This window comes from Muntiacus reevesi, chromosome 2 (assembly GCF_963930625.1).
Source record: "Muntiacus reevesi chromosome 2, mMunRee1.1, whole genome shotgun sequence".
Lineage (NCBI taxonomy): Eukaryota > Metazoa > Chordata > Mammalia > Artiodactyla > Cervidae > Muntiacus > Muntiacus reevesi.
In genome coordinates, this window is record NC_089250.1 from 53,419,205 (window position 1) to 53,444,473 (window position 25,269).

Genomic DNA, 25,269 nt, shown 5'->3' on the forward strand with positions numbered 1-25,269 from the left:
CCCTGTCCCCCTCCAGACTGTGATTGTAGCGCCGCCGGGACCCAGGGCAACGCCTGCCGAAAGGACCCGCAGGTGGGGCACTGCGTGTGCAAACCCAACTTCCAGGGCACCCACTGTGAGCTCTGCGCCCCTGGCTTCTACGGCCCAGGCTGTCAGCGTGAGTCCAGCCCCAGCCCTGGCAGCATGCCCTCGCAGAGCCCAGGAGCCCGGCCTCTCTGTGACCTCCTCCTCTCTGCAGCCTGCCAGTGCTCCAGCCCCGGCGTGGTGGATGGAACCTGTGACCGTGACTCGGGCCAGTGCATGTGCCGGACAGGCTTCGAGGGGGCCGCATGTGACCGCTGTGCCCCCGGCTACTTCCACTTCCCCCTCTGCCAGTGTGAGTATGGCACCCCCAGCGGGCAGGCGGGAGCGGGGTTGGGTCTGGGCTGCCAGCTCAGGGCCCCGTGCACTCTCGGCCTGCAGTGTGTGGCTGCAGCCCCGTGGGGACCCTTCCTGAGGGTTGTGACGACACTGGCCACTGCCCGTGCCGGCCAGAGTTCAACGGCCCCCACTGTGACCGCTGCCGCCTGGGCTACCACGGCTACCCCGAGTGCCACGGTGAGCGAGTGGCTTTGGTGGGGCTCCGGGCAGGGGGGAGGGCCACTGCAGGTGCCCAGGGCATGACCCCAAGTCCTCTGCAGCCTGCGCCTGTGACCCCCGGGGCTCCGTGGACCAGCTGTGTGGGGCGGGTGGGCTGTGCCGCTGCCGCCCGGGCTACGCGGGAGCCACGTGCCAGGAGTGCAGCCCCGGCTTCCACGGTTTCCCTGACTGTGCCCGTGAGTGCCCTGGGAGGGGGAGGGGGCAGGGAAGGGAGGGCGCGTGCTCTCCACGTGCTGACTCCCCCTCCTCTCTCTCTTGTAGCCTGTCACTGCTCCCCCGAAGGTTCCCTGCACGCAGCCTGCGATCCCCACAGCGGGCAGTGCAGCTGCCGACCGCGAGTGATGGGACTGCGGTGTGACATGTGTGTGCCTGGTGCATACAACTTCCCCTACTGCGAAGGTGGGGCTGGCCGTGTGTGTGTGTGTGTGTGTGTGTGTGTGTGTGTGTGTCTGGTGCATACAACTTCCCCTCCTGCGAAGGTGGGGCTGGCCGTGTGTGTGTGTGTGTGTGTGTGTGTGTGTGTGTGTGTCTGGTGCATACAACTTCCCCTCCTGCGAAGGTGGGGCTGGCCGTGTGTGTGTGTGTGTGTGTGTGTGTGTGTGTGTGTGTGTGTGTGTGTGTGTGTGTGTCTGGTGCATACAACTTCCCCTACTGCGAAGGTGGGGCTGGCCGTGTGTGTGTGTGTGTGTGTGTGTGTGTGTGTGTGTGTGTGTCTGGTGCATACAACTTCCCCTACTGCGAAGGTGGGGCTGGCCGTGTGTGTGTGTGTGTGTGTGTGTGTGTGTGTGTGTGTCTGGTGCATACAACTTCCCCTACTGCGAAGGTGGGGCTGGCCGTGTGTGTGTGTGTGTGTGTGTGTGTGTGTGTGTGTGTGTGTCTGGTGCATACAACTTCCCCTACTGCGAAGGTGGGGCTGGCCGTGTGTGTGTGTGTGTGTGTGTGTGTGTGTGTGTGTGTGTGTGTGTCTGGTGCATACAACTTCCCCTACTGCGAAGGTGGGGCTGGCCGTGTGTGTGTGTGTGTGTGTGTGTGTGTGTGTGTGTCTGGTGCATACAACTTCCCCTACTGCGAAGGTGGGGCTGGCCGTGTGTGTGTGTGTGTGTGTGTGTGTGTGTGTGTGTGTGTCTGGTGCATACAACTTCCCCTACTGCGAAGGTGGGGCTGGCCGTGTGTGTGTGTGTGTGTGTGTGTGTGTGTGTGTGTGTGTGTGTGTGTGTGTCTGGTGCATACAACTTCCCCTCCTGCGAAGGTGGGGCTGGCCGTGTGTGTGTGTGTGTGTGTGTGTGTGTGTGTGTGTGTGTGTGTGTCTGGTGCATACAACTTCCCCTACTGAGAAGGTGGGGCTGGCCGTGTGTGCGTGCGTGTGTGTGTGTGTGTGTGTGTGTGTGTGTGTCTGGTGCATACAACTTCCCCTCCTGCGAAGGTGGGGCTGGCCCCGTGTGTTTGTGTGTGTGTGTGTGTGTGTGATGTGCTGCGTGTTCCCACGACGCTGGTGCTGTGCCCTGTGTGCTCTCTCGTGTGTTCATGCGGTTCACACACTGCAATCACATGAGTGTCCGTGTGTTATGCATGTGGTCACGTGCTATCCATCTATTCACGCTTGTTTATGTGCTTTGTGCGAGTGTGTGCTCATTGTGTGTTCACAGCTGTGTGGTGGGGGAGAGCACATGCCCTCACAGCTACGGGGACTAGGGCATGAAGGCACCTGTGGTTTCTTGCCTGTTCATACGTGTGGAAGGCATGTGTGCTGGCTCTCATGGGGCCTCAGGTCCTGGCCAGGCCTGGGGAAGCCCTCAGCTGTCAGGATCGATGACTGAATAATGACGGTAGCTTGGGCCTCTCTCCACAGCTGGCTCCTGCCATCCTGCTGGCCTGGCCCCAGCTGATCGTGTCCCTCCCGAGGTGAGCCCGGGGTAGCCCTCTGGCGCTGAGGCCTTCACTTCTAGAAACCATCACTCACCTGCTGCTCGGTTGCCTTGGCAACCTCAGAGCCCATTTGGTCCCCTGGCTGGGTCATGCCCGAGATGGGGCCAGGCTCCAGGGCTGAGGGTTTGTGCTAGAAGGGCAGGGACCTACTCTGAACCTCAGTCTCATCCTCTCCCAGACACAGGCCCCCTGTACGTGCCGGGCTCACGTGGAGGGGCCAAGCTGTGATCGCTGTAAACCTGGATTCTGGGGGCTGAGTCCTAGCAACCCTGAGGGCTGTACCCGTGAGTTTGCCTGGGGTGGTGTTAGTGTGCTGGGGGAGACTCTGGGGAGGGGAGGGCTGGCTCCACAGTGGCCAGGGTGGGGATGGAGTCCAGCCCTCCTGCCCCCCACCCCGCTCTCAGCCCTGCTCTGCCTCTCCCCCAGGCTGCAACTGCGATCCCAGGGGCACGCTGGGTGGGGCTGCCCAGTGCCAGCCGGTGAGTCTGAGGGCAGAGGTACCGGGGTCCATGGGAACAGAGTGTAGGGACCCTCCCAGACCTGGTCCCAGCTTCTCCCTCGGCCTCCAGGGTAATGGCCAGTGCTTCTGCAAGCCCCACGTGTGTGGCCAGACCTGCGCAGCCTGCAAGGACGGCTTCTTCGGGCTGGACCAGGCTGACTACTTCGGCTGCCGTAGTAAGGCCCACTGCTTGGCCCTTGGACCACATCCTCAGGAGGCTGAGCCCAGGGAGGGACACTTGGGACAAGGGCCAGCCAAGGCCTGGGTGTCACATGGCACTCGCTGAGCCAGTCTGGGTGCCTGGCCAGACCTGTGCTGGTGTGGAGGGGGTGCAGATTTCACCCCGTCCTTCTCCCTCTGTCCCATGCCCTGGCAGGCATCACTCACCAATCCCTGGGCCCTTGCCCTAAACCATGACCCTCTGCTGTCCAGAGCCCCGGGCAGCTCCTGGTGGCAGCAACACTCGTCCTCTCAGCCTGGGTCGCTCTTGATGGAGGGTGGACGGAGCGGAGTCCTGAGCCAGGGGCTGCGGGAGGAGCACCGAGGCTGTGGGGCTGGGCCTCACTCACTCGCTCCCCCATTGCAGGCTGCCGGTGTGATGTTGGCGGAGCGCTGGGGCAGAGCTGTGAGCTGAGGACAGGCGCCTGCATGTGCCGCCCCAACACCCAGGGCTCCACCTGCAGCGAGTGGGTACCCCACCCCGGCTGGGCTGGGGGTGTGGGCTGGGGCAGCAGCTTGTCCACTGGCTTCTCCCTGGGGACCCCAGTGTGCGGTGCAGGGCCAATACCTGTCCCGCCCTGACTGCCCCTGCTATGGCCAGGCCCGCTCAGGACCACTATCTCCCCGACTTGCACCACCTGCGCCTGGAACTAGAGGAGGCGGCCACGCCCGAGGGCCACGCTGTGCGCTTCGGCTTCAACCCCCTGGAGTTTGAGAACTTCAGCTGGAGAGGCTACGCGCAGATGACACCCATCCAGGTGCAGGCTCAGTGTTCCTGGCATGATGGCTGGCAGACGGGGGGCTCATGGGTGTGGGCTGAGCATGACCAGGAGGGGCTGCCCCGACTTTCTGTACTCCCCGACCCCACTGCAGCCCAGGATCGTGGCCAAGCTGAACCTGACCTCCCCTGACCTCTTCCGGCTCGTCTTCCGCTATGTCAACCGCGGGCCCATGAGTGTGAGCGGGCGGGTTTCCATGCGAGACCAGGGCAGGTTCACCACGTGTCCCAACTGTGAGTGCTGGGGCTTCCCCCTCCCCACCCAGCTCCCACCACATCCCCATGCGTGGTTGGGGAGGCCAGACCCGTCCTCCTGACCCTGGGGAGTTGGTGACCGTGGCCTGGGGTGGCCGTCTCATCCCTGCGTCCAGAAAGCCCACTGTCCGCACTCCCAGGCACAGAACAGAGCCAGCCCGTGGCCTTCCCACCCAGCACCGAGCCTGCCTTTGTCACCGTGCCCCAGAGGGGCCTGGGGGAGCCCTTTGTGCTGAACCCTGGCGCCTGGGCCCTGCTCGTGGAGGCCGAGGGGGTGCTCCTGGTGAGGCGGGGCTGAGAGGGCTGGGGCGGGTCCCGGGGCAGGGGCCACGACACCTAACCTCCAACCTCCCCCCTCCCCCCAAGGACTACGTGGTTCTGCTGCCTAGCGCCTACTATGAGGCGGCCCTGCTGCAGCTAAGAGTGACCGAGCCCTGCATGTTCCGGCCAGACGCCCAGCGCTCTGGAGACAAGTGAGGGCCAGTCTGGTGGGGCTGGGGGGGACCTGCCCCTCCCAGTGCTCAGGCCACCTGCCCTGTGCTGACCAGACTGTGTGTCCCTAAGCAGCTGCCTCCTCTACACCCACCTACCCCTGGATGGCTTCCCCTCCGCCGCTGGGCCCGAGGCCCTGTGTCGCCGTGACAACAGCCTGCCCCGGCCCTGCCCCATGGAGCAGCTCAGCCCCTCGCACCCGCCGCTCGCTGTCTGCTGGGGCACTGATGTGCGTGTCCCCGGGGCCCCTTGGGGACAAGTAGGATCAAGTCCTGGGGAGGCGTGCCCTTGGCCTGGAGGATGGGGGGTCCGTGTTGCAGAGGGGACGTGGGTGCAGGGCAAACGTGACGCGGGCGTGGCCTACACAGAGGCTCGGGCAGTGCCTGCTGCCTTCAGGATTTTGACCTTGAGAGTCAGTGCCTGGGGCCTCAGCTGTAAATGGGGTGAGGGTGGCCCAGCGTTCCAGCTTATCACGAGGGGGCGGCAGGTCATTGGTTCACTTCAGGCACCAGACACTCTCCAGTGATGAGGCTGGTGGGCCACGATGGGCAGGGGACGCTCAGAGTGAGCAGAGGTTGGAAGGTTGGGTGGCCGCAGGAGGAGCGCCTCCAGCAGCAGGAATGGTGGGCATGCAGGCCCTGAGACGGGAGGACGAGGCTCTGGCCACAGAGGGTGGGAAGGGCCGTGTTCAGGAGCACCCTGTTCTCTTGGAGGGGGCCTGGGGTGGGGCCTCACATCGCCCTGTCCCCCCAGGTGGACGTCCAGCTTCAGATGGCAGTGCCGCAGCCAGGCCCCTATGCCCTGGTGGTGGAGTATGCCAACGGGGACGCCCGCCAGGAGGTGGATGTGGCAGTACACACCCCCCAGAGAGCCCCCCAGCAGGGGGTGCTCACCGTCCACCCCTGCCCATACAGGTGTGCGGGGAGTGGGTAGAGGGTGCAAGCCCAGGGTGTGGGGGGCGCTGGGACTCGGTTCGGGACCCCAGGGCTGCCCTACCCACTAACCACCCCTGCCCACCCCAGTACCCTGTGCCGAGGCACTGCCCTGGACGCCCAGCGCCACCTGGCCGTCTTCTACCTGGACACGGAAGCCAGCATCCGGCTCACAGCCGAGCAGGCACGGTTCTTCCTGGTAAGGCCCCGATCCCTCGCCTGCATGGACCCCGGGACCCCACTGCAGGGCTCCATCTTTCCAAAGATTTAAACATGTGCAGAAGTAAAGTGTGGTGAGCCTGGGTGCCCATCGCAGGCACCTTCCTCAGCTTGTGCTAAATCCAGGTTCTTCCAGAACCCCTCCCCTGCAGGTTTTTTCCTATGGGTATGAAATGTGTATTTATTTATAAAGAATGCCCGTAGTCACTGAAGGGGAACTATGATGCGTTGGAGCCAGGGTAGAAAGAAAAAACCTTTCTAAATTTTTTATTTATTTTTGGCTGTGCTAGTTTCTCTAGTTGTTGCAAGCAGGGGCTACTCTTCATTGCAGTACTTGGACTTCTCACTGCAGTGGCTTCTCTGTTACAGAGCACAGGCTCTAGGGTGTGTGGGCTTCACTTCAGTAGTTGCGGAGCATGGTCTCAGTAGTTGTGTACACGGGCTTAGTTGCCCTGCAGCATGTGGGATCTTTCCAAATTAGGGATCAAACCCGTGTCTCCTGCAGTGGCAAATGGATTCTTTACCACTGAGCCATGAGGGAAGCCCAGAAAGAATGATCTTTTGGTATCAAAAAAAAAAGGCCGCTTTTTGGTATAATTTACAAAATGCCACACCATGTGAGCGTCTTAGGTCCTGAAGCTTGGGACTCAACTAGCATCGAAGTCAGCTGCTTCTGTGTCCTTCTCACAGAGTTCGAGACTAAATCCCAAGGTTAACTGTTTGCAGGCCTGTTCTGCATCATTAAACTCCATACAGTGTTACCCATTAGTTTGATGCCCAGAACCAAGCATACATGTTTGTTCAGTAAGTGACAAAATAGATGACATTTTTCTCGTCAGAGTATTACACAGTTTCATCATTACGTTTCCCTAGGCCTTTAAAAGTTTTATCAAAGTAATAGGTGCACATTTTATAAAAGCTTCAAATATTGAAAAGACTTGCAACAAAAACCACAGTCCCACACCTCATCTGCCATATCTCATTCCTCCTTCCAGAGTCAGTGTGTCTCTTCCATGTTGCTGAATGACTCATGTCACATAGCTTCCTCCTAAGTTTTTGATGCTGGAACCCCTGTGATTCCTTCCACACACACACACACACAGCCCTGCAGTCCTGGGCTGGGTCACTGTAAACATCCCATGGAGCTATACCCACTGCCCAAGCGTGATTCTCCCACACGCCCAGTACCCAGGCCAGAGGCAAGACGGCCCCACCCTGATGCCCCTTAGGCCCCTCCCGTGGTCACCCTGGACACTGGTTGTGCCGCCTAGTATGCCTATTCAGGAACCTGCCATAACGGGAGTCACGTGGGTGTTCTGTGCTATTTTCTCTGTCGACGCCGTGTTGGGATGGACCGAGCTGTCGCTGTAGCCTCGCAGTCTTCTGTCTCCGCTGTTAGGTTTTTCTAGACACACTGGGATGTCATGTTTTACCATACTTGTCACACGTGCTTCTACCCCTTGGGGACAGCACAGGGCGGAGACGCCTGCTCACGAGCCCTGGCTTGCAGAGCACCTACCTGTGCTGGGTTCTGCCCTGTGACCATGGACAGTGGTGAGGGCGCAGGAAGAGGTGTGGCCTGTGGTTGGTTGGGGCTGGAAGGCGCTCCAGGGCCTAGAAACCATGTTCGAGGGCTGGGGTTTGTGCAGCCGGAGGAGAGGCAGGCTGAGTGGGGATCAGGGGCTCAGTGCCGAGAGCCAGGCCAGCCTGGGCAGGTGTGGTTGGGCTTCACCTGCCTTTGCACCCACACCATCTGTTGCCCACAGCATAGTGTCACCCTGGTACCCACGGACACCTTCAGCTCAGAGTTCGTGGAGCCCCGAGTCCGCTGCATCAGCAGTCATGGTGCCTTCAGCCCCAGCAGGTAGTGGGGCTGGGGGCCTGGCGGGGGCGGCAGGGTGGTGGCGGGGACACGGGAGCTCACCGGTGTATCCCCTGCCCCAGTGCCGCCTGCCTGCCCTCCCGCTTCCCAAAGCCGCCCCAGCCTGTGCTCCTCAGAGACTGCCAAGTGCTGCCGCTGCCGCCCGGCCTCCCGCTGACCCGCTCACAGGAGCTGACACCGGGCGCACCCCCACCCGGGCCCCAGCCCCGGCCCCCCACCGCCGCGGACCCCGACGCAGAGCCCACGCTGCTGCGCCACCCCCAGGTGAGGGCCCGGCCAGGACTCGCAGGCTCGTGGGCGCCCCGCCCATCCTGGTGTGGGCTCACCAGAGCCTCTCCCCGCAGGGTACTGTGGTCTTCACCACCCACGTGCCTGCCCTGGGCCGCTACGCCTTCCTGCTGCACGGCTACCAGCCCGCCCACCCGACCTTCGCCGTGGAGGTCCTCATCAATGGGGGCCGCATCTGGCAGGGTGAGCAGAGGGGTTGGACCCCTGGGTGAGAGGGCTGTTAGGGGTCTAGTCCACATGGCCCATGCAGGACGTGGATGGGGTGCGGCTGGTTCCACAGCTCACGTGGCCACAAAGCAGAGCCCATCCCCTGGCTGTGAGTGACTGGGCCACACAACTTGTCCTACCCTTGTCTCTCAAATGGGGTGCCCCAGCCCATGGCGGGTGGCAGCCCCTGCCCCTGACGTCTGTGTGGAAACTCAGAACTCCCCCACCACATACCAGGGTGACTGAGGGCTCCCTGGGGACACATGTACATATGTATTTATTTCCTTCTGCTCTGCAGGGCTCAGACCTGCAACTCACGGGCCCTCGTGCGTTAACACGGCCAATTCGTGTTTCACGAGTGCACCCAGCCATGTGGGCCTCTGTTCGGGTCACACATCCGTGTCATCTTCATAGATGCACAATCCACAGTGGCACGTGCTGCCCTGGGTGCCCCTACCTCCGTGGCGACTGCAGGGGTTCCTGGGACGAGGCCGTGGGGCAGGGGTGGGGTGGGTGTTGACCTGCTGTTTCTCGCCTCCAGGCCACGCCAACGCCAGCTTCTGCCCGCATGGCTATGGCTGCCGCACACTGGTGGTGTGTGAGGGCCGTGCCATCCTGGACGTGACAGACAGTGAACTCACTGTGACCGTGCGTGTGCCCGAGGGCCGGTGGCTCTGGCTGGTGAGTTGGAGGCTGGTGTCTGTCCTCCATTAGAGGTTATCCTGCCAGGGCATGTCCCCTGCTCTCTACAGGCGACTCTGAGCCCGGTGCTAGGGCAGCAGCGTCTGGGGACCTCCAGGCCCATCTTGAGAGGCCCTGGGTGTCCATGAGCCAAGATGACACCCACCAGCTCCTGGGGGCCCCGCTGGTCAGAGTGGCCTTCCTGGAGGAGGAGGCCTGGAAGGAGACAGGGGTGTCTGGCAGAAAAGGATCGGGGCACCCGGAGCCCAGTTGCCTCTTCACAGTTTGTTCCTAAGCTCCTGTTTGGTTGCAAAGGCCGGCCTTCCCTCTGAGTGACCAAGGGAGGGACCTATAACCTGGCAGCCTTGCCAGGGCCCAGGACAGGGTGTGACGCTATCTGGCTGGATGCTGGCCTGGGGGAGAGAAGTGCTGGTGTTGGCCCCTCCCGTGACCTGGGCCCTGAGCTGGGCCCACAGGAGGTGACCGGGCCTTGATGCTCTAGGAGTACGTGCTGGTGGTCCCCGAGGAAGCCTATAGCTCCAGCTACCTGCGGGAGGAACCCTTGGACAAGTCCTACGACTTCATCAGCCAGTGCGCCGCCCACGGTTACCACATCAGGTGGGCCAGGCTCGGGGCTGGGGGTGGGGGTGTGCAGGGGTGTGGCTGGCTGGCAGCAGGCCTCACCCCCACCCCTCCCCCAGCCCCTCCGGCTCGTCCGCCTTCTGCCGCAGCGCCGCCACCTCCCTCTCTCTCTTCTACAACAACGGGGCTCGGGCGTGCGGCTGCCATGAGGTGGGCGCCATGGGCCCCACATGCGAGCCTTTCGGGGGCCAGTGTCCCTGCCGCGCCCATGTCATCGGCCGCGACTGCTCCCGCTGTGCCACAGGCTACTGGGGCTTCCCCAACTGCAGGCGTGAGTACCCCAGTCCCGGGAGTGCCCAGGGTGCCCACCAGGCAAGAACGGTTAAGAGAATGTTCTGGAGCTGGTGAACTAGCCCTGCCCCCTCCCGTCTGAGAGTCGGGCCTTGCACTGTTGTCCAGAAGGTCCTGGGGACTGGACAGCAGTTTTGAGCACCTGACCTCACATCAGAGGGGCTGCCTGGGACTTGGGGCCCGGAGTGGGTGGATCCAGGCTGGGGTAGGGTGGCCTCGCTCCCCGCCCCACCTTCAGTGCCCTCAGAGCCACCATCGGGCCTGCTGACCGGGTGCTGTGCCTGCACCCACAGCTTGTGACTGCAGCGGCCGCCTCTGTGACGAGCTCACAGGCCAGTGCATCTGCCCCCCGCGCACCATCCCACCTGACTGCCTCGTCTGCCAGCCCCAGACCTTTGGCTGCCACCCCCTGGTGGGCTGTGAGGAGTGTAACTGCTCGGGGCCCGGTGTCCAGGAGCTCATGGACCCCACCTGCGATGTGGACAGTGGCCAGTGCAAGTGAGTGCCTGCGCTGGGGGTCTCTGTGGCCTTGGAGCAGTCCCGGGTCCCCTGCCAGCGAGCCCTGACCGCATCCCCCCGGGCAGGATCTCCCAGGGCTCAGCAGCGCCCTCCCCTCTGGCTCTTGGGGGGTCATCACCATGGTGGGGGGGCCACCTCTGGTCTCGTCTCAACATGAGGGGCAGGTGGAGGGAGGCCCAGCTGGCTCCTGACCTCTCACGGCAGGTGCAGACCCAACGTGGCCGGACGACGCTGTGACACCTGTGCTCCTGGGTTCTACGGCTTCCCCAGCTGCCGCCCCTGTGACTGCCACGAGGCAGGCTCTGCGCCCGGCATGTGCGACCCCCTCACAGGCCAGTGCTACTGCAAGGTGAGGGGTCCACTGGCCCGGCCCGCAGCCCACCCAGTCCCTCGTCCTGCTTTGTCAGCTGAAGTTCATCCTCTCCAGGAGGGCTCCTCCTGGAGCCCTTTGGGACAGCCAGCCCCATTGCAGGGTGACAGGCAGCACTGGCTGGACCCCCTACACGTGGCTGACTGCCCTGCCCTGCCGTGCCCTCCCACCCCCAGGAGAACGTGCAGGGCCTGAGATGTGACCAGTGCCGCCTGGGGACATTTTCACTGGACGCTGCCAACCCCAAAGGCTGCACCCGCTGCTTCTGCTTCGGGGCCACTGACCGCTGCCGGAGCTCGACCTACGCCCGTCGCGAGGTGTGTGGGCAGGCAGGCAGGGACACGTCAGCCCATGTGGACGTAGCACGTGAGCCTGTGTGACCCACCTGTGTGCCCCGCAGTTCGTGGACATGGAGGGCTGGACGCTGCTGAGTGGTGACCGGCAGGTGGTGCCCCACCAGCGGCAGGAGGCACTGCTGCTTCGTGCGGACCTGCAGCGTGTGCCCGAGGCCATCCCCGAGCTGTACTGGCAGGCCCCACCCTCCTACCTGGGGGACCGGGTAAGCAGCCGAGCGTCCCCTGGGAGGGCACCTCGAGAGGATCCAGGGCCTCCTGGAGGCTGAGGGCGAGCAGGGAGGGAGGAGGCTCTGTGAGGGTGCCCGGCCCCGCCCTCACCCCCAGTCCCAGGGTGCCCAGAACCACTGCTGTCGACTCCGGGCCCCTGGACTGAGTCTGGCCAAGTCATATCTCTGTCTGGCGTCCAGGTGTCATCCTATGGTGGGACCCTCCGCTACGAACTGCACTCGGAGACCCAGCGTGGGGATGTGTTCAACCCCATGGAGAGCAGGCCGGATGTGGTGTTACAGGTGGCCGACCAGGGGATCTTGGTGGGGTGGGCAGTGGGCACAGGCAAGCCGAGACTGTGGTCAGCCAGCTTCCTGGCCCTCATCCGCCCACGTGCCTCCCCAGGGCAACCAGATGAGCATCACGTTCCTGGAGCCGGTGTACCCAGCGCCTGGTGACGTTCACCATGGGGAGCTGCAGCTGGTGGAGGTGAGCAGTCGTCCCTGGTCCCCGAGGCTGTGGGGCCTGCTCCCTGTGACATGGAACAGCGTCGAGGAGCAGGATGGGTCAGCTCCTCCAGTGCGCTGTCCTCGTGGTTCCCTCTGCACACCGCCCATTCCTGTCTTTTACCTGTCTCTTTTCTGGTGGGGCTGTGTCATTCCTGATGCTCAGCCTGTGTCCTGACTTCAGAGCTGTGCTGTCTGCTCTACATCTGTAGCCTGTGCGTCTTTTTCTAAGATCCCTTCAGGGTCACAGACAGTCTTACGTTCAGTAGGCTCAAATTGACCGCTTTTGTGTGCAGTTAGTGTTTCTGTGAGTTAAGTCTTTGTCTCTCAGGTTAGGAGTCGCTCACCGTTCCACATGTCCCCCACGTTCACCCAGGTGCTCTGAGTGCCCCTGCCCCCAAGGGAGGGTCTGTCTTGGGCTCCTGCTGTGCCCTCCTGTGGCCACCGCAGTGAGCCCTGTCGTGGTCATGCAGGGGAACTTCCGACACATGGAGACCCACAGTACTGTGTCCCGCGAGGAGCTCATGATGGTGCTGGCTGGCCTGGAGCAGCTGCATATCCGTGCCCTCTTCTCACAGGCCTCCTCAGCCGTCTCCCTGCGCAGGGTGGCGCTGGAGGTGGCCAGTGAGATGGGTGGGGGGCCTCCAGCCAGCAACGTGGAGCTCTGCATGTGCCCTGCCAACTACCGTGGGCACTCATGCCAGGTGAGGCAGTGGAGGTGGGCACCAGGGCCAAGTGTTCCGCCCGCCCGGCCCACACGTCCCCAAGCATTCACACTTGGCCTGCGTCTCCATCTCACCCCACTTCTCCTCTTATACCTGCTGGGCATCACCCTGCTAGCAGCCAGCCTTCCTGCCTCAGGCCGAGCCGGCTGCTTATTCGACCATCTGCTTGTCCACTGTCAGCTGCTCCCTGCCTGGCCCCTGTGTGCACTAGCTGGCCTTCACTCATTTAGCACACAGTTCGTCTTATATCCACAGTTCACCCAGACAGCATCCACTTCACCTCCTCCACACCTCACCTGTGCCTTCAGCCTGTCAGGGTCAAGACCCCTGAGGGCTGACCCATGAGCATGGTCCCTGGTTTGCCCCCGCGTCAGACTGGCCCTGCCTCCTCCCCTGACCACCAATGCCCACCCACTCCAGGAGTGTGCCCCTGGCTATTACCGGGACGTCAAAGGCCTCTTCCTGGGTCGCTGCATCCCCTGTCAGTGCCACGGCCACTCAGACCGCTGCCTCCCTGGCTCAGGCGTCTGTGTGGTAAGTGGGGCCTCGTGGGGGGTGGAAAACCGGCACCAAAGGCTCAGGGTAGGGAAGGCCAGGGCATCTTTGGGTCCGTGGTTGTGGGTACGCTGAGGTGTAGGCAGGGGTGGGTGCCCTGGGCACAGACCCTGAAGAGCTGGGGATGGAGCTGGTGGGAGCCAGGCCTCCACTGTGGGTGCTGAACTGTTCCCTCTGCCCCAGGGCTGCCAGCACAACACCGAGGGTGACCACTGCGAGCGCTGCCAGGCCGGCTTCGTGCGCACTGGTTCCGAGGACCCTGCAGCCCCCTGTATCAGCTGCCCCTGCCCCCTGGCCGTGCCTTCCAACAAGTAAGCTGGGCCAGCCATCCTGGGTCCAGACTGTTGGCTGGTGGCCCAAAGTCTTTATAGACCCAGAACGGAATACCACCCCCACACCTGGTTGAATCAACACTGCCCTCTGTGGAGGCCATTGCAGCCAGGTGGGCCCATGAGGTGGGACCCCAGCACCTGGTGCCTGGCCTGGCCTAAGTATGCAGGTGCTTGCCCAGAGAATGCCAGTGTGTGATGACCACTTCCGTCTTTGCAGCTTCGCGACAGGCTGCATCCTGCGAGGTGGCCGCACCCAGTGTCTCTGCAAACCCGGCTATGCTGGGGCCTCTTGCGAGCGGTGAGCTGGGCGGCAGTGCCTGAGTCGGGCAGGGTCTGTTTGAGAGGCCCAGCGCCCTGAGTGCCTGAGCTAGCGCCACCCACTGACCCCGCTCCCCCCACCCCAGGTGTGCACCCGGCTTCTTCGGGAACCCCCTGGTGCTGGGCAGCTCGTGCCAGCCCTGTGACTGTAGCGGAAACGGCGACCCCAACATGCTCTTCAGCGACTGTGACCCCCTGACAGGCGCCTGCCGCGGCTGCCTGCGCCACACCACTGGGCCCCACTGCGAGAGCTGCGCCCCTGGCTTCTACGGCAATGCCCTGTTGCCCGGCAACTGCACCCGTAAGCAGAGAGGGCAGGAACGAGGGGTGTCCCCCCGAGCAGGCTGTGTCCTGGGCCGAGCCCAGCATGAATGGTGTGGACCTGACCAGGCCCCCCGAGCTCACGGTTAGGCACCCCCTGGCCGGGCCAGGGGTTGTTTGGGGACTCTGGCCTCTCTTGAGGGTGGGGGTTCCCAGGAGGGCTCTGGCAGGGCTCCCCAAAGGGCTCCTCTGGGGGCTGAGCCTGGGCTGCAGCAAAGTTGGGCACAGTGGGACAGTGAGCGGGCAGCTGTGTGGTCTGGACCTGGATGAAGCAGGGAGGTGGTGAAAAGTAAGCATCTGGGGGCTTCGCTTGGGGCAGGAAGAAGGTGCATGTGGAGTAGGAGCCTAGTAAGGGCTTCTGAGGGCTGGGAAGAAGCTGGGGTGATTTCCCAGGGTGACTTTCTGCAGGGTGTGACTGCTCCCCATGCGGGACGGAGGCCTGTGACCCCCACAGTGGACACTGCCTGTGCAAGGCCGGTGTGACTGGGCTGCGCTGTGACCGCTGTCAGGTAGCGCTGCCTGGGAGGGGCGGGGCCTTGGTGTAGGGGCGGGGCTCGGTAGGAGGGGTGGAGTTTGTGGGTGGGGCTCAGGGCGATAGGGGCGGGGCCCGGTGGGAGGGGAGGGGCTCTGTGTGGGCGGGACCTCGTGGCTCCAGGGCTGAAGGAAGGTGGATTTTGAGGGCTGCACAGAGCCGTTGACTGCAGTCTGTGCCCCCAGGAAGGACATTTTGGCTTCGAGGGCTGCGAGGGCTGTCGCCCATGTGCCTGTGGACCAGCCGCCGAGAGTTCCGAGTGCCACCCCCAAAGTGGGCAGTGCCACTGCCGACCAGGGACTGGGGGACCTCAATGTCGCGAGTGTGCCCCTGGCCACTGGGGGCTCCCCGAGCAGGGCTGCAGGCGTGAGTGCGAGCAGGCGGGGCACCTTGGGGTGGCGAGTACCCCCAGGGTTCTCAACCAGCTACTCATCCCGCCTCTCCCACCCAAGGCTGCCAGTGCCAAGGGGGCCACTGTGACCTACACACGGGCCGCTGCACGTGCCCTCCTGGGCTCAGTGGGGAACGCTGTGAGACCTGCAGCCACCAGCACCAGGTGCCCGTGCCGGGAGGACCTGGGGGCCACGGCGTGCACTGTGAAGGTGCGTCCCTGCCCTGCCCACCGCCCTGGCCACCGAAACACACCTGGTTCACCCTGCCCTGGGGCAGTGCAGGTCCCAGCCCCGTGCTGACCTGGTGACCCTGACATTCATCTCAACTTCCAGAGCAGCCCTCTAGCCCTAGCTCTCCCTCTCAGTTTTCTGAGACCTCATAGCTGTCCTCCTGTTGACCTTGAGACCCCCATGCTAACCTCTGACCCCCCACTCACCTCATCACCCTCAGCCCAGCACCCCTGTTATATCTCTGTGAGCCCCGGTGACCATCTCTACCATGCTGACGCCCCCATGACTCCCTGCTGGCCCCCGCCCTCCCTGCCCCTCACCCCACACCCACCTGCCCCCTGCCTGCAGTGTGTGACCACTGTGTGGTCCTGCTCCTGGACGACCTGGAGCGGGCCAGCGCCCTCCTCCCTGCCATCCGGGAGCAGCTGAGTGGCATCAACGCCAGCTCTGTGGCCTGGGCCAGGCTGCACAGGCTGAACGCCTCCATCACCAACCTGCAGGTACTGCCCTGCCTGACCCCTAGGCACCCTCTCCCGGCCCGTAGCCTACCCATCCTGGGTCACAGACTCACCTTCTTCTCCCCTAGAGCCAGCTCCGGAGCCCCCCAGGCCCCCATTATGAGACCATACAGCAGCTGGAGGCACTGGAACAACGGACCTCAAGCCTCGGGCAGGACACTCAGCATCTGGATGGCCAGGCAAGCCCCTGGGGACTCCTGCCCCAGAACCCCCTGGAACACTGCTCCTCCAGAGAAGCCCCCACTCCCTCTCAGCCAAACCTTCCCTGAGAAGTCTCTCTCCTCAGGCCCCAAATCATCCAGAGTCACCCCTGACCTTCAGCTCGGGCTCAAGGTCCCTCCCCAGGGCCCCAGGCTTTCCCCAGCCAGCAGGGGCTGAGGCCTGATGAGGTACTTTGTCCACAGGCCACCAGAGCCCGAGCCCAGGCCAGCCAACTCCTGGACAGCACTGATGCCACGCTGGGCCGGGCACAGACACTGCTGGCAGCCATCCGGGCTGTGGACCTTGCCCTGAGCGGTAGGCACTGGCCCAGCTGGGCGGGTGGGGAGAGTTGAGCAGAGTGATGTTCAGGGCTGAGGGCAGGGGGTGTGCCTCTGGGGGCTTGGCCTCTAAACACACTTTGGGGTGTCTGTTTAGACAGGGAGATGGTGTCCTGGTCACAGAAGCATCCGGTCTGAGTAGGGAGGGGAGAGGGGCAGCACACGTGGCCAGAGCGAGAGGGCAGGCGGTCCCTGCAAAGTGGGAAAAGTGGTGGGTGAGCCTTAGTTACAACCTGACACCTGTCACAAGAGATAAGAAGGGACCAGGCCCAGGCCAGGGTCTAGGAGATGAAATTGCAACTGAGCGCTGGGCTGGGAGGAGGGATGGTTAAACCAGGGGGCCAAGGAGTGGGCTGAGCAGAGGGAGTGGTGGGGGTATTGCCGTGGGGTCTGCAGGAGGTGAGGGGACATGGGCCAGAGGCCAGGCAGGCCTCAGAGTCATGGCCTGGAGCAGGATCTCTGTCCAGGGCCTGCCAGCTCATGCGTGGGGTGTCTGAAGAGGCTTGGTCAGGGGCTTCTGGATGGAAGCTAGTAGGCAGAGGTCTGCCCAGTAGCAGGCCAGTCCTGGGCCCTGACAGCCCGTTGCCCAAACCCCCACAGAGCTCGAGTCCCAGACGGACCGCCTGGCACCAGCCAATGCCTCAGTCCCGTCGGGCGAGCAACTGCGCCGTGTCCTGGCCGAGGTGGAACGGCTGCTGCAGGAGATGCGAACCCGTGACCTGGGGGTTCCACGAGCAGCCGCTGAGGCCGAGCTGGGGGAGGCCCAGCGATGTGAGTGGGGTCTGTCCAGCAGGGCAGAGTGGGGAGGGCCCTGGGGCTGAGGCCAGTCCAGACTGGTGTTGCATCAGCTTGACAGGGTAGATGGGGGCTGGCAGGCACCAGGGGGCACTGCCCGAGTAACCATTCCTACACTGGGCCTTGCCAGTGCTGGGCCGTGTGCAGGAGCAGCTGACCAGACCCTGGGAGAGAAACCAGGCGCTGGTCACACACACCCGAGACCAGCTGGCCCAGCATGAGGCCGGACTCATGGACCTGCGGGAGGCCCTGAACCGGGCAGTGGGCACCACACGGGAGGCAGAGGAGCTCAACAGCCGCAACCAGGAGCGCCTGGAGGAAGCCCTGGTAGAGAGCTGGCCCTGTTCCTCCTCCTCCCCGCCCCCTCCTCCTCCCCGCCCCCTCCTCCACCCCGCCCCCTCCTCCACCCCTCCTCCTCCCCGCCCCCTCCTCCACCCCTCCTCCTCCCAGCCCCCTCGGACTCATCACCATGTCACCTCCACCTCTTTACTTTCCCACCTCACCTCTGTTCTGTTACCTCCCATGCTCTCCCCATCATCTCCAGCAACGGAAGCAGGAGCTGTCCCGGGACAATGCCACTTTGGGGGCTACTCTGCAGGCTGCCAAAGACACCCTGGCCCGGGTCTCTGAGCTTCTGCGTGGCATGGACCAGGCCAGAGAGGTGAGCACCCCCCTCCCCAAGGGCTGCATACTCAGTGGGGGCGGGCACGCTCAGATCAGATTTGGGTGAGCAGGGTTGGGGACGAGGGTCCCACCTTACCTACCCCTCACCCCAGGAGTATGAGCACCTTGCTGCCAGCCTGGATGGGGCCTGGACGCCGCTGCTTGAGAAGATGCATGCCTTCTCCCCAGCGAGCAGCAAACTGGAACTGGTAGAGGCTGCTGAGGCCCACGCGTGGCAGCTGGACCAGCTGGCACTCAACCTTTCCAGGTATGGGGCCCAAACAGGATGCTGTGGGTGGGGCAGAGCTGGTTTGCGAGGGCTGTTAGACGGAGCAGCCATTGTTCCTGCAGGGCCGGGCAGAAGTTGGGGCCCAGGTTGGCAGACAGGGGCAGGAAAGGAACACTGGGCAATGGAGGGTCATGACCTAGGCCGGGAGTCTGGAGCCAGCAGGCAGGCAGGCCCAGCAGCTGTGATGGGGAGGGCAGTGAGCTGGGCTGAGCCCCCACTCTAGCCTCGACCTTCCCTGGCTTCCCCTCACAGCATCATCCAAGGAGTCAACCAGGACCGCTTCATCCAGAGGGCCATTGAGGCCGCTAACGCCTACAGCAGCATTCTGCAAGCCGTGCAGGCTGCTGAGGGCGCTGCTGACCAGGCCCGGCAGCAAGCGAGCCACACGTGGGCGGTGAGGCCCTGACCCTGCCACCCCACCCCACCTCCACAGCCCCGGCTGCAGCCCCTGTTCCTGGCAGCCCCTCCAGGCAGGGCTAAACCATGTCCTATCCCCGCATCTGCAGATGGTGGTGCAGCGGGGCCTAGCGCCTCGGGCCCGGGAGCTACTGGCTAACAGCAGTGCCCTGGAAGAGGCCGTCCTGGGAGAGCAGCGGAGACTGGACCTTGGTGAGTGTCATGTCCCGAGGGGTGTCCCGGCTCTGTGGGACTCTTGCCCTCCAGCCATGTTGTATGGGGGTTCGTGGATTGTCACTGTGAGAGTCAGGATGGCAGCTGCCATGGGTGTGAATTTTCCCCACTGCCCGGGCAAGTCCACTCCTGGAGCCCTGCAGAGGCTCACCCACCCTGACTTTGTGACAGGCCCCCAGGACGTGGAAGGGCCTGGGGAGAGGACACGAGAACCAGCTGATGGTTCTGTTGTCTTGGCTGAGGGCCATGTGTGTGCTAGGCCATGGGGGAGGGCCAGGCTATGTGTGTGTGTGTGTGTGTGTGTGTGTATGTGTGCACCCTCTGCTGTGAGCACCTCAGGGCGCTGGTGGCCATGCGCAGTGGCTTAGCTTTTCTGAGCCTCCATTGTTTGACCTTTAAAATGGGGACGGTTGCATTTGCTGTGGGCCCAGGAGGCTGCTCTGAGACTTGGGCTGCAGTACTTCCCCCCATGCAGATGGCTCTTGTGTCCAGGTGTCTCCCTCTGACTGTGTGTGTGTGAGCCTTAACATTCCCTGGTCAGAAGGACTGAAGTGGCTGTACGTACTGTACGGGCGGGGGCTCCTCAGAATTGAAGCCATCTCCCCCACAGCGCGGGCCACCCTCCAGGACACTGGGACCCAGCTCCGCGATGCCCGGGCCAGGAAGGAGCAGCTGGCGGCCCGTGTCCGGGAGGTGCAAGCCATGCTGGCTATGGACACAGGTAGGGTGGCTCTCCTCCCTGCACTTCCCCCACCTCTTGTCCCCAGAACTGAAGGGGCACCTGCCCACACGGGCATCAACCCACCAGCCCTGCCTGTCCAGTGGGGTCACCATCCAGGAGGGGGGCCAGGGTGGTTCCAACCCCAGGGACTCTCCCCAGCCCTAAGGACCTTTTTCTGGTTGGGAATCAAGACACCAAACAAACGTCGCCCCCAACGTCAGCCTGGGTAACAAGTGAAACCAGGAGGAACAGGGAGCATTTGGAGAGAGGACGTGGGGCGGGCGGGGAAGGTACAGGTGTTCAGTGGGCTCAGAGGTGGTGGCAGCAGCAGAGGTCAGTGTGGCTGGAGCTGGACACCCAGGAGACACCTCGAGGGTCTGGGGGCCGGGAGGGCTCAGGGCACAGGAGGGGATATCCCTGCTGACTTGAGAGTGGACCCTGCCTACAAGCCTAGGGGCCACAGGAACTCTGGAAGGACCTCAGGAAAGATGGAGTGGCAGGGCGGGGAGCCGACCAGGGGGAGATGAGGCTGAGCTGATGCAGGCAGGCTTCAGGGGACTCCACTCAGGCGTGTGGCTGGCACAGGCGGGCTGTCTATCTGGGAGAGGGTGGTGGGTGAGTCTCCACTGTCCTGAGATTCTCACAAGGTGAGGGGCCGGGGGTTAATTCCCTGTTGCTGGTCCTGGCAGGGGGGTCTTAGCGGTCTCCCCACATGGGGATGAGGCCCCCCGTCTCACTGAGCCTGCACACGGCCCACCGCAGATGAGACGAGCAAGAAGATAGCCCATGCTAAGGCCGTGGCTGCCGAGGCCCAGGACATGGCTGCCCGCGTGCAGTCCCAGCTTCAGGACATGCACAGGAACGTGGAGCGGTGGCAGGGCCAGTACAAGGGCCTGCAGAGCCAGGACCTGGGCCGTGTGGTGCTCGATGCTGGCCGCTCAGGTGGGCCCTGGGGCATGGTGCCCTGACAGTGGGTGGGCCAGGGTGTGCAGGCCAGGCACTCAGGGCCGCCTTCCCCTCTTCCCTGCCTGCAGTGTCCACCCTGGAGAAGACGCTGCCACAGCTGCTGGCCAAGCTGAACCTCCTGCAGGACCGCGGGGCACACAACGCCAGCCTGGCTCTGTCAGCCAGTATTGGCCGCGTGCGGGAGCTCATCGCCCAGGCCCGTGGTGCCGCCAGCAAGGTGGGTGCGAGTGCCAGGGCCACGTGGGCATCTGGGAGACCAGGAGGCGGACGCTGACAGGCCGTGTGTCCCCACAGGTCAAGGTGCCCATGAAGTTCAACGGGAGCTCAGGGGTGCAGCTGCGCACCCCTCGGGACCTCACCAACCTCGCCTCCTACACTGCCCTCAAGTTCTACCTGCAGAGCCCAGAGCCCACAGCCGACCAGGTCGTGGGGGACCAGTTTGTGCTGTACATGGGCGGCCGCCAGGTAGCAGGCGGACTCTGCGGGCTGGGTGGAGCTGGGTGCCAGGCTGGAGCGGGTGGGGTGCCCGAGGCCCTGCCCCACTGAGTCTCCTGTCACCCAGGCCACCGGTGACTACATGGGTGTGGCTCTGCGGGGCCAGAGGGTGCACTGGGTGTACCAGCTCGGCGGGGCAGGGCCTGCGACCCTCAGCATCGACGAGGACATTGGGGAGCAGTTCGCGGCCGTCAGCATTGACAGGTAGGACACCCAGTCTCCACAGCACTCCCCCAACTGCGAGTGTAGCCGCGTGTCCACACCTCACCTCCCACTTCTGCCCTCAGGATCCTCCAGTTTGGCCGCATGTCTGTGACGGTGGAGAATCGGATGGTCCAGGAGACCAAGGGAGACACAGTGGCCCCTGGGGCTGAAGGGCTGCTCAATGTCCAGCCGGACGATTTCGTCTTCTATGTGGGGGGCTACCCCAGCAACTTCACGGTGAGCCTGGCCGGCCTGGGTGCGCAAGCCGCCCTGCCCGCCTGTCCCAGGACGTCCTGCTCAGTGTCTGGCCTGAGCTCCCCGCTGGGGTCTGCCCTGACTGTGCATTGTGCCCACAGCCCCCCGAACCCCTACGCTTCCCCGGCTACCGGGGCTGCATTGAACTGGACACACTCAACGAGGAGGTGGTCAGTCTCTACAACTTTGAGAAAACCTTCCAGCTGGACACAGCTGTGGACAAGCCTTGTGCCCGGTACGTGTGGTCTGAGCCAGCCCTCACTCTGACTCCGCCCACCTTCGGCTGACCTTTCCACCTCTGACTGGCAGCTCCAAGTCAACCGGGGACCCATGGCTCACAGATGGCTCCTACCTGGATGGCTCCGGTTTTGCCCGTATCAGCATGGAGAGCCAGTTCAGCAATACCAAACGCTTCGACCAGGAGCTGAGACTCGTGTCCTACAGCGGCATCATCTTCTTCCTGCAGCATCAGGCATGTCCGCTGTCCATGCCCTCCTCCTTCCCCCACCCACTATCCACGCCCCCCACCTTGCCTGCTGTCCGTGCCCCCATCTACTATCCATGCCCCTGCCTGCCTGCTGTCCATGCCCCCATCTACTATCCATGCCCCTGCCTGCTGTCCATGCCCTCTCCCCTGCCCACTTGGCTGTGCTGACCCTCCCCTTTCCCCAGGACCAGTTCCTGTGCCTGGCTGTGCAAGAAGGCAAACTCGTGCTCCTCTATGATTTTGGCACAGGCCTGAAGGAGGCCAACCCCCTGCAGCAACCTCCGCCACAGCTGACTGCAACCAGCAAGGCGGTAAGGCTGAGTTCAGAGAAGGCCATGGGTGAAGGGGGGCAGCGGGGGTCGCAGCTCCTCTGAAGGTGTCCACCTGTGCTGGCGCCTCCCAGATCCAGGTGTTCTTGCTGGGGGGCAACCGGAAGCGTGTGCTGGTGCGTGTGGAGAGGACCACAGTGTTCAGCGTGGAGCAGGAGAACATGCTGGAGCTGGCTGACGCCTACTACCTGGGAGGCGTGCCGCCTAGCCAACTGCCTGCTAGGTGAGCACTGGCCTGGGGCGAGGGGTGGGAGTGGGGGTGGGAGTGGGGGTGGGAGGGCAGGGCCTGGGGAGGCCACCCCTATGGCTCATCCCGTGGACACTGGTGCCTGCAGCCTGCGGCAGCTCTTCCCCTCTGGAGGCTCTGTGCGAGGCTGTGTCAAGGGCATCAAGGCCCTGGGCAAGTACGTGGATCTCAAGAGGCTGAATACCACGGGCATCAGCGCCGGCTGCACCACTGACCTGCTGGTGAGTCCCCTCCCGCCCCCAGCCGTGTGCATGCCCTTTCCAGCTGCCGCCGCAGGCTCTCACAGTTGCTCTGCCTGCAGGTGGGACGGGCCATGACTTTCCACGGCCACGGCTTCCTGCGCCTGGCACTCCCCAGCGATGCTGTGCCCCTCACGGGTGATGTCTACTCTGGCTTTGGCTTCCGCAGCAGCCAGGACAGCGCGCTGCTCTTCCAACGAGAGTCCCTGGTACGTCTGCCCCACCTCCAGGGCAGCAGGGTCGGGGCTTGTGGCCAGAGGGAGTCTGGGCCCCCAGCTTGGCTCACTGACCCAACCATGCTCTGCAGGGGGGGCCATGCGAGGTGACCCTGCAGCAGGGTCATGTGACCCTCCGGCTGGCCAGGAGTGAGCTGAAGACACAAGAGCGTTTTGATGACGGGGCTGCCCACTACGTCACTTTCTACAGCAACAGCACGGGGTGAGCCCAGCTCACCTGGCCTCTCCAGGGCAGGGAGGCAGGGCTGGGGGTTTGGGGACAATGCGCTGCGGGTTGGGTGGCAGGGCGGGGAAACACCACTCTCCCCACCAGGGTCTGGCTCTACGTGGACGACCAACTTCAGGAGATGAAGCCCTACCGGGGGCCACGGCCCCAGCCTCAGCCCACGGGGCCTCCTCAGCTCCTCCTGGGGGGCTCGCCCAAGGCCGATGACATTCGTAACTTCAGTGGCTGCATCAGCAATGTTTTTGTCCTGCGGTGAGCTGAGTGGGCATGGGGGCGGAGGGCGGTGTTTGCTGGCACGAACCTGCTGACTTGGCCTCAGCCACTGACCTGCACCCCCCGCCCTCCGTAGGCTCCTGGGGCCTCAGCGCGTGTTTGACCTGCAGGAGAACCTGGGCGGCTTCAATGTGAGCTCAGGCTGCACCCCAGCCCCTCGCACCCAGCTCCTGGAGCAGGTCCCACAAGGGCTGCGGGCCACCGTGTCTCGGAAGGTGGGGTACAGGAGGGGTGTGGGCAGCAGGGCTGGGGTGGGCAGAAGGCCGCCTCCTCATGTCCCCGCATCCCCATCCGACCCTCCCAGGCTGCCCGCCGAAGCCGGCAGCCTGCCCAGGACTCTGCCTGCTCGCCACCTGGGTCCCTCAGGACCATCCGAGACGCCTACCAGTTTGGGGGTCCCCTGACCAGTTACCTGGAGTTTGCACATGTCCCGGCCTCCCCCAGTGACTGGTAAGCCTGGGTGGGGACCAGGGTGGGGGGTGCCACGGTGCGGTGGAGGTAGGGCACAAGGCTGACGCCCTTGCTTGGCTTCCAGGTCACAGCTCTCCATGCTCGTCCGCCCACACGCCCCCCGAGGGTTTCTGCTCCTCGCTGTCCCCCAAACAGCCAGCAGCCCCTCCCTGCTTCTCTTCCTGAACCACAGACGCTTTGTAGCTCAGACCGAAGGCCCTGGGCCCCAGCTCCGAGTCCAGAGCCGCCAGCGTTCACGCACTGGCCAGTGGCATACGGTGAGGGACTGGGAGAGGGAACACTGGGCGGCGGGTCGGGGGGCATCTGAGAGCTCCCACCCTGATGTACCTCTCCCCACCCCCAGGTGTCCGTGCGCTGGGAAAGAAGTCGGATCCAGCTGGTGACAGACGGGGTCTGGGCTCAGAGCCAGGAGGGGCCAGGCCGGCAGCACCAGGGGCAGCAAGGCCCCCGACCACACACACTCTTTGTGGGGGGCCTTCCTGCCAGTGGCCACAGCCCCAGGCTCCCAGTGAGTACCATCTTGCCCAGCCTTCCCACCCCTCCCCAGCCAGATGCTGTCCACCTTCCTCCGCACTCCAGGGACCTGACCCCAGCCCACTCTCTGTGTTCCCACAGGTGGCCATCAGCAGACCTGGGTTCAGGGGTTGTGTGAAGAGGCTGAGGCTGGATGGGCGGCTCCTGGGGGCCCCCACGCGGATGGTGGGGGTCACACCCTGCTTCTCAGGGCCCCTGGAGAAGGGCCTGTTCTTCACAGGCAGCGGGGGAGCTGTCACTCTAGGTCTGTCCCTGACCCGTGCCCTCCCAGGTCTCTTGGGGTGGCCGAGGGGCAGAAGAGTGACAGCCAGAAAGGGCAGGGCCTGGGGCTGAAGCCCTCCCTCTCTCACCGCCCCTCCTTGCAGACACCCTGGGGGCCACACTGCCCGATGTGGCCCTGGAGCTGGAGGTGCGGCCCCAGACAGCCACCGGCCTGGTCTTCCACTTGGGCCGGGGCCAGACGCCCCCGTACCTAGAGCTGCAGGTGCTGGGGAAGCAGGTAAGACAGGTGTGAGCCGCAGCCTCAGGGTGGGATTGGGACAGGCAGGGCCCCCCTGATCTCTCACACCCCCAGGTCCTGCTGTGGGCCAACGATGGCGCTGGTGAGTTCTCCACGCTGGTGACATGCCCCGCAGCACTGTGTGATGGGCACTGGCACCGACTGGCAGGTGAGCCGGGGCCTCTCCCAGCGGGAGGTAAGGGACACTCCTGATCCCCACCTACTGTAGAGCCTGGAGGGACTCGGCAGGGGTCAGCCACAGGCCCCCGGTGGGGAGGGTGGCAGGGACTTAAAGCCAAAGAAACAGGGTGAACAGCCCCTGGCCCTGCGGCTGGTGAG

At 63.9% G+C, this 25,269-nt stretch overlaps 1 protein-coding gene across 3 annotated transcripts in view; it reads left to right on the forward strand.

Moving 5' to 3' along the window:
• LAMA5 (laminin subunit alpha 5) overlaps positions 1 to 25,269 on the forward strand; it is a 52,780-nt gene that overhangs the window by 26,707 nt on the left and 804 nt on the right. For 2 of the 3 annotated variants that reach the window (XM_065921659.1, XM_065921658.1), the window contains exons 12-78: positions 17 to 157; positions 239 to 376; positions 463 to 597; positions 681 to 815; positions 901 to 1,038; positions 2,489 to 2,541; positions 2,744 to 2,849; positions 2,992 to 3,044; positions 3,135 to 3,240; positions 3,651 to 3,750; positions 3,885 to 4,041; positions 4,157 to 4,295; positions 4,457 to 4,599; positions 4,683 to 4,789; positions 4,881 to 5,037; positions 5,562 to 5,722; positions 5,831 to 5,939; positions 7,726 to 7,823; positions 7,904 to 8,105; positions 8,186 to 8,312; positions 8,878 to 9,017; positions 9,520 to 9,635; positions 9,719 to 9,930; positions 10,244 to 10,448; positions 10,674 to 10,818; positions 11,016 to 11,156; positions 11,240 to 11,398; positions 11,603 to 11,704; positions 11,808 to 11,891; positions 12,382 to 12,612; positions 13,054 to 13,167; positions 13,372 to 13,499; positions 13,738 to 13,818; positions 13,925 to 14,139; positions 14,568 to 14,668; positions 14,877 to 15,057; positions 15,144 to 15,293; positions 15,663 to 15,814; positions 15,901 to 16,011; positions 16,237 to 16,348; positions 16,972 to 17,142; positions 17,297 to 17,493; positions 17,711 to 17,827; positions 17,943 to 18,097; positions 18,371 to 18,512; positions 18,625 to 18,727; positions 19,359 to 19,469; positions 20,232 to 20,411; positions 20,504 to 20,652; positions 20,730 to 20,900; positions 20,998 to 21,134; positions 21,218 to 21,371; positions 21,491 to 21,624; positions 21,699 to 21,861; positions 22,062 to 22,187; positions 22,280 to 22,428; positions 22,541 to 22,673; positions 22,754 to 22,900; positions 22,999 to 23,129; positions 23,241 to 23,405; positions 23,503 to 23,641; positions 23,731 to 23,876; positions 23,962 to 24,154; positions 24,241 to 24,405; positions 24,513 to 24,675; positions 24,797 to 24,930; positions 25,006 to 25,099. In XM_065921659.1, the coding sequence (XP_065777731.1) occupies positions 17 to 157; positions 239 to 376; positions 463 to 597; positions 681 to 815; positions 901 to 1,038; positions 2,489 to 2,541; positions 2,744 to 2,849; positions 2,992 to 3,044; positions 3,135 to 3,240; positions 3,651 to 3,750; positions 3,885 to 4,041; positions 4,157 to 4,295; positions 4,457 to 4,599; positions 4,683 to 4,789; positions 4,881 to 5,037; positions 5,562 to 5,722; positions 5,831 to 5,939; positions 7,726 to 7,823; positions 7,904 to 8,105; positions 8,186 to 8,312; positions 8,878 to 9,017; positions 9,520 to 9,635; positions 9,719 to 9,930; positions 10,244 to 10,448; positions 10,674 to 10,818; positions 11,016 to 11,156; positions 11,240 to 11,398; positions 11,603 to 11,704; positions 11,808 to 11,891; positions 12,382 to 12,612; positions 13,054 to 13,167; positions 13,372 to 13,499; positions 13,738 to 13,818; positions 13,925 to 14,139; positions 14,568 to 14,668; positions 14,877 to 15,057; positions 15,144 to 15,293; positions 15,663 to 15,814; positions 15,901 to 16,011; positions 16,237 to 16,348; positions 16,972 to 17,142; positions 17,297 to 17,493; positions 17,711 to 17,827; positions 17,943 to 18,097; positions 18,371 to 18,512; positions 18,625 to 18,727; positions 19,359 to 19,469; positions 20,232 to 20,411; positions 20,504 to 20,652; positions 20,730 to 20,900; positions 20,998 to 21,134; positions 21,218 to 21,371; positions 21,491 to 21,624; positions 21,699 to 21,861; positions 22,062 to 22,187; positions 22,280 to 22,428; positions 22,541 to 22,673; positions 22,754 to 22,900; positions 22,999 to 23,129; positions 23,241 to 23,405; positions 23,503 to 23,641; positions 23,731 to 23,876; positions 23,962 to 24,154; positions 24,241 to 24,405; positions 24,513 to 24,675; positions 24,797 to 24,930; positions 25,006 to 25,099 (9,354 nt within the window). The remainder of the gene's footprint in view (positions 1 to 16; positions 158 to 238; positions 377 to 462; positions 598 to 680; positions 816 to 900; positions 1,039 to 2,488; positions 2,542 to 2,743; positions 2,850 to 2,991; positions 3,045 to 3,134; positions 3,241 to 3,650; positions 3,751 to 3,884; positions 4,042 to 4,156; positions 4,296 to 4,456; positions 4,600 to 4,682; positions 4,790 to 4,880; positions 5,038 to 5,561; positions 5,723 to 5,830; positions 5,940 to 7,725; positions 7,824 to 7,903; positions 8,106 to 8,185; positions 8,313 to 8,877; positions 9,018 to 9,519; positions 9,636 to 9,718; positions 9,931 to 10,243; positions 10,449 to 10,673; positions 10,819 to 11,015; positions 11,157 to 11,239; positions 11,399 to 11,602; positions 11,705 to 11,807; positions 11,892 to 12,381; positions 12,613 to 13,053; positions 13,168 to 13,371; positions 13,500 to 13,737; positions 13,819 to 13,924; positions 14,140 to 14,567; positions 14,669 to 14,876; positions 15,058 to 15,143; positions 15,294 to 15,662; positions 15,815 to 15,900; positions 16,012 to 16,236; positions 16,349 to 16,971; positions 17,143 to 17,296; positions 17,494 to 17,710; positions 17,828 to 17,942; positions 18,098 to 18,370; positions 18,513 to 18,624; positions 18,728 to 19,358; positions 19,470 to 20,231; positions 20,412 to 20,503; positions 20,653 to 20,729; positions 20,901 to 20,997; positions 21,135 to 21,217; positions 21,372 to 21,490; positions 21,625 to 21,698; positions 21,862 to 22,061; positions 22,188 to 22,279; positions 22,429 to 22,540; positions 22,674 to 22,753; positions 22,901 to 22,998; positions 23,130 to 23,240; positions 23,406 to 23,502; positions 23,642 to 23,730; positions 23,877 to 23,961; positions 24,155 to 24,240; positions 24,406 to 24,512; positions 24,676 to 24,796; positions 24,931 to 25,005; positions 25,100 to 25,269) is intronic. The other variant, XM_065921657.1, reaches the window with a different exon arrangement.